The sequence below is a fragment of the Chiloscyllium plagiosum genome, chromosome 12 (assembly GCF_004010195.1).
Source record: "Chiloscyllium plagiosum isolate BGI_BamShark_2017 chromosome 12, ASM401019v2, whole genome shotgun sequence".
Lineage (NCBI taxonomy): Eukaryota > Metazoa > Chordata > Chondrichthyes > Orectolobiformes > Hemiscylliidae > Chiloscyllium > Chiloscyllium plagiosum.
The window spans coordinates 60823224-60832689 of NC_057721.1; the positions used below are offsets into that span (position 1 = coordinate 60823224).

Here is a 9466-nt window from a genome sequence, read left to right on the forward strand (position 1 = left end):
CAGATCCCTCCATATCACCAAAGTTCTACTGCCGTCTCTCTCCATTTATAGTATACTGCTTTCCTCTTCCAAAATGAACAAGTTCACAATTTTATCATGTTATTCTCCATCGGACAAATTTTTGCCCACTCACTTAACCTGTGTACATGCCTTTGCAGAATCTTTACCTGTTCTTTTCAACTCGCTTTCTTCCTATCATGTTGTCATCAGCAAATTTTTCTGCCATACATTCAGTCCCATCATCCAAGTCATTGATATAGATTCCAAGTAGTTGAGGTCCTAGCATTGGTAAGACTCTTGAACAAAGCACCTCACTATCCTCTGAGGTCCTTAGCCAATACTGTACATATCAATAGCACAAAACAAGCTTCAGATGTAATTTCCTCTTCATGTGGTAGTTCTTTATTAATTTACTAAGCAATAAACTCAAAACACCAGCTGCTTAGTGAGATTCCATGTTACTGTGGGTTTGCTCTGCCATCTAACTCCCCACATCTTCCTGTGACTGATCAAGTCATGCTTCCTGATTGCAGCAGTAATAATCTTGAGAACTATGGCTTTATACGCCTTTCTGATCCTTGTCTCTTGACCTGTAATGTCTTAAATTAGGTCACCTGCTTGGGTTACCAATTCCATCGTGCCTATGAAAGACCACCTCCATGTGGTCATACCTACTATCAGCAGAAAAGATGTTCAAAGTTTGTGCGAAGATTTGTAGCTCGGGTGCTCGTTGTTGTGGTTCTGTTCGCCGAGCTGGAAGTATTTGTTGCAAACGTTTCGTCCCCTGGCTAGGCGACATCATCAGTGCTTGGGGGCCTCCTGCGAAGCGCTTCTTTGATGTTTCCTCCGGTGTTTATAGTGGTCTGTCCCTGCCGCTTCCAGTTGTCAGTTTCAGCTGTCCGCTGTAATGGTTGGTATATTGGGTCCAGGTCGATGTATTTGTTGATGGAGTTTGTGGATGAATGCCATGCCTCTAGGAATTCCCTGGCTGTTCTCTGTCTGGCTTGCCCTATGATAGTAGTGTTGTCCCAGTCGAATTCATGTTGCTTGTTGTCTGCGTGTGTGGCTACTAAGGATAGCTGGTCGTGTCGTTTCGTGGCTAGTTGATGTTCATGTATGCGGATTGTTAGCTGTCTTCCTGTTTGTCCTATATCGTGTTTAGTGCAGTCCTTGCATGGTATTTTGTACACTACATTCGTCTTGCTCATGTTGGGTATCGGGTCCTTCGTTCTGGTGAGTTGTTGTCTGAGCGTGGCTGTTGGTTTGTGTGCCGTTATGAGTCCTAGGGGTCGCAGTAGTCTGGCATCCTAGGGGTCGCAGTAGAAAAGATGTTCCCAGGTGCATACCAACAATGGGTGTGATTTCTATGGCGTGGTAGGGCAGGAAGAAGTCACTCTCACATTCCTGAGAGGTTAGTGTCCACATCAATTGCTGTAGTCAAAGCATCTAGACCACCAGTGACCTCCTGTTTTGTGCATATGTCTGTCTGTGTCCCTGATTTTCCCAGCAATAATATCCTTGATCAGAATCTTTCTCCTGTCATAACCCTATCTTCCTGTGATACAGTTTAAAGCTCAAAGTGTCACTGCTCCTCACAAATGGCTACATTTGAACTCAAGAACAGATATAAGACATATTAAAACACAAAGGAAGGCCTTACATTATAGTATGACAGAAATATACACATATCAAAATGTTTTACAGCATTGATCCCTGTAGTATTATGTTCATTACAATTTGCCAGAATGAAAATGATCCATTTATCCTAGTGTCAATTTCCTGTTAGCTAACCAATCCTTTATCCATGCTACTCCCCACGCCATGTGCTCTTATCTTTTGCAGTAACCTTTGATGCAGCGTCTTTTGGAAATCCAGGTGCATTGCATCTACATGATCCTTTTTATCCACTTTTCTTAACTTCCTCAGATCTGTAATAAATTTGTTACATACTACTTTCTTTTCACTAAACCATGATTGTGCATTGTGATTTTCTGACTGTCTTGCAATAATTTCCTTAATAATAGACATTAGTAATCTCCATTTGACAGAGGTTATGCTAACTGGCCTATAGTTGCGTGCCTTCTGTCTCCCTCGTTTCTTGAATAAAGGTGTTGCATTCCCAGTCCACTGGGAGCCTTCCAGATTATGACCAGTGCCTCTGCTATTACTGCAGCTACTTCTTTTAAGGCAGTAGGATGCACAGGCTACTTTATCCTCAGAACATATTGGCTTTAGGTCTCATAGTTTTCCTGGCACCTTTTCCTTAATGTTGGTTATTGTCTTAGTTCCTCCCTCACTTTTACCTCTTGATTCTCCATTTTCTTTAAGGAATTTTTTTTAAGACTTCAAAAGTGAAGACAGAAGCAAATTATGTGCTCAGTGCCTTGTTTTCCATTACCATTTCCCCAAACTCACTCTCTTCAAGACAATCACTAGGATTTTTTTAATTTAAATATTATAGAAACTTTTATGATCTACTTTACATTACTAACTAACATTTTCATATTCTCTTTTTTTCAGTCATTCTTTGCTGGGCCAATCTTCTGACCTACCAAAATCTTTACCGATTTGTGCAATATTTCTTTCAATTTGACACTATCCTTAACTTTATTTAGCCACAGATGATGCCTCCTTCCCAAAGAGTTAATTAGCTGGGATGAACTTTGGAACTTACTGAGATAATGGAATAAACTGCATTGCATTCTGGAGAATTCAAACAGGATGTTCTATAACCAATTGCAAACTGCTTCGAAGAAGTGGACATATTGTTTTTAAATTTTTAAGTATATAAATAAAACCAGTTCCGTGCACAAGATGTACAAGAACAACATTTTCCATTTGTATTTAAAGACCTAGATATATAGGAAATAATTTTCTTGATTATTTTGATATCTCAATGCTGCAGAATGAGTGTTGCAGACATCGTTGAACAGGTTAATACACCTTGTACGTCAGTACCAGGTCTCTGCCTGGTCAGAGTGGGAGTTTGTAAACAATTCCACCCCCCACCCCCTGTCTTTTATCCTGAAGATGCTGACTCAAACAAAACTTTTCCCTTATGCAAACTTCTGATGGTAACTTGAAACTGCCTTGGCATCAGTAGATTTTCTGGAAGTCTACCTTGCTACATGTAAAATGCTTCTTCTTCAGAGAACCAGATGCACAGAAAACTGGAAGTACGGTGGATACAGGATCATAGGGTGCTGGATTAGACAAGTGCAAACTGTGATTACAAAATTTGTACAGTTGCACAGATTTATCTGCAGGTGTAATTTCATATTCAGGAGGGATATTAGATGTCATGTTAACTGATCTTACGGATTAATTGACGAAAATCTATTTTTCTGAAATTTATCCACAGTTTGAACAGTTTGGTTCAGATACAATGAATCCTGCACTATTGGAAGATACTACATTCTGCAGCCTTCTCATGGGTGCGTATGGAATGGGAACTAGCACCCTTCTAAGTGATGAGGTTAAAGAAGATTTGAAGCAAGCCGTTACAAAATTGTGCCTACATGAGCTAGTTCTGGCTGTGAAGCAGGTGATTCTATACATTCGAACCACTGTGGAGAACTTTAGTAAAGTGAGTATGATGCTTGTTACCAGGACAACAGAAAAAAATATATAGTTTTATGAACAAATATCTGTTCCTTTAATGTTGAAATAATCTCTCTCTAGTATAATACACAGCTTAAAACCAAAACATAAAATATTCATTGCTAAGTAATTCCAGTATTTTCTAGTTTATTTTCAGATTTCCAACATCCATGGTATTTTCCTTTTTTATATTACTCCTCGCCTCCACTTTGCTTTGGAAAGTGAAATTCCTGTTTGTTCTGCTTATTCTGAAGCAAATAATGTGATTCTAGATTTTAAGACTCTGCTATCAGAGTAAGGTTTGAATGAAGTGCTGGTTTATGTTGAAAGGTTGCAATGAGACAGTGTATCCTGTTTGGAAGAAATGTGATTTTGAGCTCAAAATGCTAACTCTGTCTATCCCCCCATACATGTTACCAGAGCTGCTGAGTTTCTCCAGCATTTTCTATTTTTATTGCAGATTTCTAGCAATTACTGTATTTTGCTTTAATTCAATAAGAAGGCCTATTTGCTTCAGAGAAATATCTGAAATTTAACTCCCAAACTGCACCTCATTTATTCGCCTTAGCCATCAATTTGTTGATGGAGTATTTATTGTACTTCTTTAGTTGTGAAGATGAATTGACCCTGAAGCATGAAAATGTAATTTTTTAATCTACTTTTATGTGCCTACTGCCCAGAGATTCCTCAACAGCCCCACCCACAGACCTGTCCAGAAATTTGACAACAAAGAAGAACAATGCCACTTGAATGGACAGAATCCCTACAGTGAAGAAAGAGGCCAGTGGGCCCATTGAGTCTGCACCAGATCTCCAAAGAGCATCCCACCCAGACCCCAACCCTAATCCTGTAACCCCACATTAACCATAGCTAATCCACCTATCCAACACATGCTTGGACACTACGGACAATGTAGCACTGCCAGACTACCTAACCTGCATATCTTTGGACTGTGGGAGGAAACCAGAGCATCTGGCACAAACCCACACATGTGGAGAGAACATGCAACTCCAAGGCTGGAGTTAAACGCAGGTCCCTGTCGACATGTAGCAGCAGTGCTGATCACTGAGGCATGTGCAGCAGTCAGTGTGCCGTGCTGTGTGATTTAAATGAGTACCAAGTGCAGCCAGTCACTTTGACAGGGTATAGATCAGAGTGGTGTTGGAAAAGCACAGCAGGTCAGCCAGCATCCGAGGAGCAGGAAAATCTATGTTTCGGGCAAGCGCCCTTCATCAGACCTTCATCAAACCACCAGAAACAGTTCTCCTTCCGGATCCTTCGCTCCGCACTCGCAGCCATGCGCCGGAACCTAACCTCTCTACAGTCAGCCCTGCCTCAGCTGAGGGCCACACTCTCTCAGAACTGCAAAGGACCCACTCGGTACTATATTCTAAGAAGAATTCATACTTCCTGATGAAGAGTTCTTGCCCGAAACATTGATTTTCCTGCTCCTCGGATGTTGCCTGACCTGCTGTGCTGTTCCAGCTCCACTCTGATCTAAACTCTGGTTTCCAGCATCTGCAGTCCTCACTTTTGTCCACTTTGGCAGGGTAAGCATAGAAGATAATTGTGAAGTTAGGGACCAGTTGGTTAAGGGTGTCAGTGTGTCAGATGGGTGAAACACCAGTTGGGTAGGGTGTCAGTTAACTGAATGAATAGGTCAAAGGTGTGTTAGTTCTGGCAAGAGTAGTTGGGGTTGTGCGTTCAGCTTGACAGGTGTGGTGGGGGTATTGCTGGGTCTATGTGGAATCTGATCTGGGGTGGGGTGCAGACCAGGGGTTGGGGAGTGCCGTTCATGTCAGCGGATTGTCTGGTTCACTTGTAGGAAAGAATGTTGGGTCAGACTAAGGTCTTCTGTGTCAGGTTCTATAGTAGAGAGTGGTTATAAAGTCTAGGTTTGGATGGGGATGGGGTGTCAGTTGTCAGACCAGTTGGATTTAGTTGGGTCAGAAGCAGAGTGGGATTGGGTTGGGGGTCAGGAAAGTGTAGTTGGATTAGAGAATCTGGGTTCACCGGGGTTGGAGGGAAGTTGTGATTTGCTGTTCAGATTAATAATTACCTGGGATTTTAATCCTCAGATTCTTTTCTGGGTAATTATTAACCTAAACTGAGTCAGGACTCTTTTAGAGGACCCAGATGAATTGTCAACCAGAATCTTGAGTTTCACAGGTAATTCACAAGGTATCTGCTACGACGGGGTTTCTGGACGATCCTTATGCACAACTGTAACATGCCCTCCTATCAGAATACCTGGGCAGTGTTTGGGTTGGATCCAAATAAAACAGATTCGAAAAGTGTGGTGCTGGAAAAGGTCAGGCAAGGCAGGGTCCGAGGAGCAGGAGAGTCAACATTTTGATTCTGATCTGCAATCCTCCCTTTCTCCAAATAAAACAGATCTTGTGTAGTATATACATTGGCCTTGAGGTAACAGCAATGCACTCTTTTTAATCTGTTATATTGAGGATCATGTTTGAGAAATGTTGACCTGAATTCCATGTTTCGTGAATTTCTTTTCTTTATTCGTTCATGAACCATGGGCATTGCTGGCTGGGCCAACATTTAATGCCCAGCCCTAATTGACCAAAAAGCATTTAAAAGTCAGCCACAACTCTGGTGTCACATGCAGGCTTGAACAGGTAAGGACACACAAGGTGAACTAGATGGGAATTTCCAACTTTAGACACGTCGTCACCATTTAAGTTAGCTCTTTTTAGTTCCAGACTTTTATTGGATTCAAACCTGCTATGGTGGTATTCAAACCCATGTTGCCAGAACACTAGCCTTGTATTTTGGACAGGCCAGCCCAGTGACATTACCACTACGCCATCACCTCTTCACAAGCATATACTTCAGGTGGCATCTCTAGATACCAAGTCCCTACTCCCGGATATACTTTATCTGGCCTTACCTCTTGCTTTTCCACATTCATCCTCTCTGGCCCTCAGCATGGTTGGCAGAAACAGAGAGTGATTTGTTACCATCTTGTGAATCATGGGCAGCAGGTTCAAATTTTGACCCAGGTCTTCATTCTCATACAATATTTGTATCAATTTATAAAGGGCTTCCATAAATGCCCAATCTCTAAAGCAGTACCTGCCGTTATAAGAGAAGGAGTAGTCTATTTTTCAGACCCTTTTAGACACAGTCCTATGGCAAATCCCATACTGTGACATTTGGCACTTTTAGTTTAATAAGGTATTTAATTCTTTCTTGCTCAGTATGATTAGAAATGTCCATTCATGGGATCAAAATATTTTAGGACAGACAGAGTTATCCACTCCATCATTTTCGGTCTATTTGTATGTGAAACAAATAACAGCAAGCAATCTGAGCTGGATTTACTCACAGTAAAACGTATCTTACACATTACATCACTCAATCCATATGTGTCTTAACTGCCTAAGTTTTGGACAAGATGTTTAGTGGACTTGGAGGGTTTTAGTTTTAGTTGTTCCTAATGTTTTCTGCTCATTTCATTTTGGTGTTCTCATGTTAAAAACATCAAAATCAGTATACCTTGTTAGTAGTGCAGCTGATCTCATGCGCTTTCAGTGTATTGTTGTAAAACTCCAGGAATATGTCAGTTACCTCAAATCTATGATTTTAAAACAGTATACTCTGAAAGTGTTTCCTGCTTAACAATTTTGGTGATTGCATTCACAAAACCAGAAATTGCTGGAAAAGCTCAGCAGGTCTGGCAGCATCTGTGAAAAGAAATCAGAGTTAACATTTTGGGTCTGGTGACCCTTCCTCAGAACTGCTGGTGGCTAGGAAAGGGCCAGTTTATAAGCAGAATATAGTGTGGGGGAGGGGGCGAGGAGTAAATGATAGGTGAGGAGAGAGCCCAAAGAGAAAGAAGAACAGTTGGACAGACAAAGGAATGGATTACGATCCTTCTGGGAGGGTGAATCACGGTTGATGGAGGCTGTTCATGGCTAACATAAAAAGCAACATTTTCCTAGCTACCATCCGTTTTGAGGAAGGGTCACCAGACCAGAAGTGTTAACTCTGATTTCTCTCCACAGATGCTGCCAGACCTGTTGAGCTTTTCCAGCAATTTCTGTTTTTATTTCTGATTTACACCAGTTCTTTCAGTTTTTATTTGGTGATTGCACTGATGACTGGGTAGGAGGTGAAGAATTATTGCTTCCTAATTTGTAATTCCTTGATGGAGGTGACTTATTCTGGTGCTTTCTTACATTTTTCTTTATTGTTTCAGATGAAAAGGGGCACTGGCTTAGAGCTGATTGGACTATTTATGGACCTTTTGAAATTGATGTTATGGAGATGTGAACAAATTGATGATACCATCGAGAGGAAGTTAAAAGAAGGTGAACCTGAGCTTTTCATGGACCTTGATCTCATCGTAGATGGAGACATAAAGAAGGACCAGGTAACCCCTCAGACCCCTGTGTTCTCTTTGTACTGAAAAGATTTGGTGTTCAGTCACAGTGCCTGTGGGTCACTGCTCATTTTTAGTTGTTTATATGTTGCAGAGGCACAAATTAGTATCTCTGTGAGGTTGGTGCACTTTTTTCTGCATGTCTACATCTGAATTTTTCTGCATTTCTACACCTGAAGTCAAAAAGATTCCTCTGTTCGTACTGTTTTTCTTGTTAACTGTCTCCCATTCAGTCCCTTGCTGAAGATGTTGATGTCTTATTGGAGAGATAAAGGCTGGTTGTACTTCAGTATGTCACCAGAATGGCCATTACCCACCGTGTGAACTTTGGCAGTTTGGGCAGAATTTTCAAAGAATAGGGCAGGTGGATAAGCTTGCAATTTTGTGCTGTCGCCCATCACAATGGTGCAGCACCACAGTCCTGACTCTGAGACAGTTACAGAGCAGCTGGCTCAGGTTACACCTGTCAAGTGGTGGATTTTCAATTGAAGCCTTCATCCCTTGCCAAGTGGGATTTCCAGTTGGCATCTGGGCAGCCTATATGGCCTAGAACACATGTAGGCCAACATGGTAGACTAGGTGGGGAAATTGGACATGAAATCATAAGAGACCCAATCCCCTTCCCATGTCCACCAGGTAACAACAGCTGCAGCTCCAAAAAGAACACAACAATATAATAATGATTAATACAAAAATAAGGAAAACTTATCTCTACTCTTCTCTCTCACACTGTCTCCCTTTAGTTCACTCTTTCTCTTTTTTCTCTCTCCCTTTCTTTTCTCTGTATCTCTTTGTTTTTCTTTTCCCCCTTCCTTTTTCTCTCCTCTTTCTGTTTCCCCACCACAATCACTGCTACTTTGACACATCACTGTCTCAGCTGGTAGGCCTGTAAATATGTGAGTGATGCAGAGCCTCCTGTTTATTCTCCAGCTTTAGGAGCCCACAGGTCAGCAATTTGGCACCCTGGCCTTTAACTAGTCACTCTTCTAAACGTAGTTGGTAAGTCCATCAGGAATGTGCCGTATGGAATCACAACTCATTCCTAGTTTCATTGTGATTCACACACTCGGAATGAATATTCAACTCTTGTTGATATCAGAGCTGAAAATGTGTTGCTGGAAAAGCGCAGCAGGTCAGGCAGCATCCAAGGAGCAGGAGAATCGACGTTCCGGGCATGAGGAGAGTGTGCCAGGCAGGCTAAGATAAAAGGTAGGAAGGAGGGACTTGGGGGAGGGGCATTGGAAATGAGGAAACTGGAGAAATCTGAGTTCATCCCTTGTGGTTGGAGGGTTCCTAGGCGGAAGATGAGGCGCTCTTCCTCCAGCCGTCGTGTTGCTATGATCTGGCGATGGAGGAGTCCAAGGACCTGCATGTTCTTGGTGTAGTGGGAGGGGGAGTTGAAGTGTTGAGCCACGGGGTGGTTAGGTTGGTTGGTCCGGGTGTCCCAGAGGTGTTCTCTGAAAC

At 42.0% G+C, this 9466-nt stretch overlaps 1 protein-coding gene across 2 annotated transcripts in view; it reads left to right on the plus strand.

The window, feature by feature from the left end:
• The window catches only part of urb1 (URB1 ribosome biogenesis homolog), a 124961-nt gene that overhangs the window by 52694 nt on the left and 62801 nt on the right, over positions 1-9466 (plus strand). For both annotated transcript variants that reach the window (XM_043701199.1, XM_043701201.1), the window contains exons 21-22: positions 3362-3586; positions 7820-7993. In XM_043701199.1, coding sequence (XP_043557134.1) covers positions 3362-3586; positions 7820-7993 — 399 coding nt within the window. The remainder of the gene's footprint in view (positions 1-3361; positions 3587-7819; positions 7994-9466) is intronic.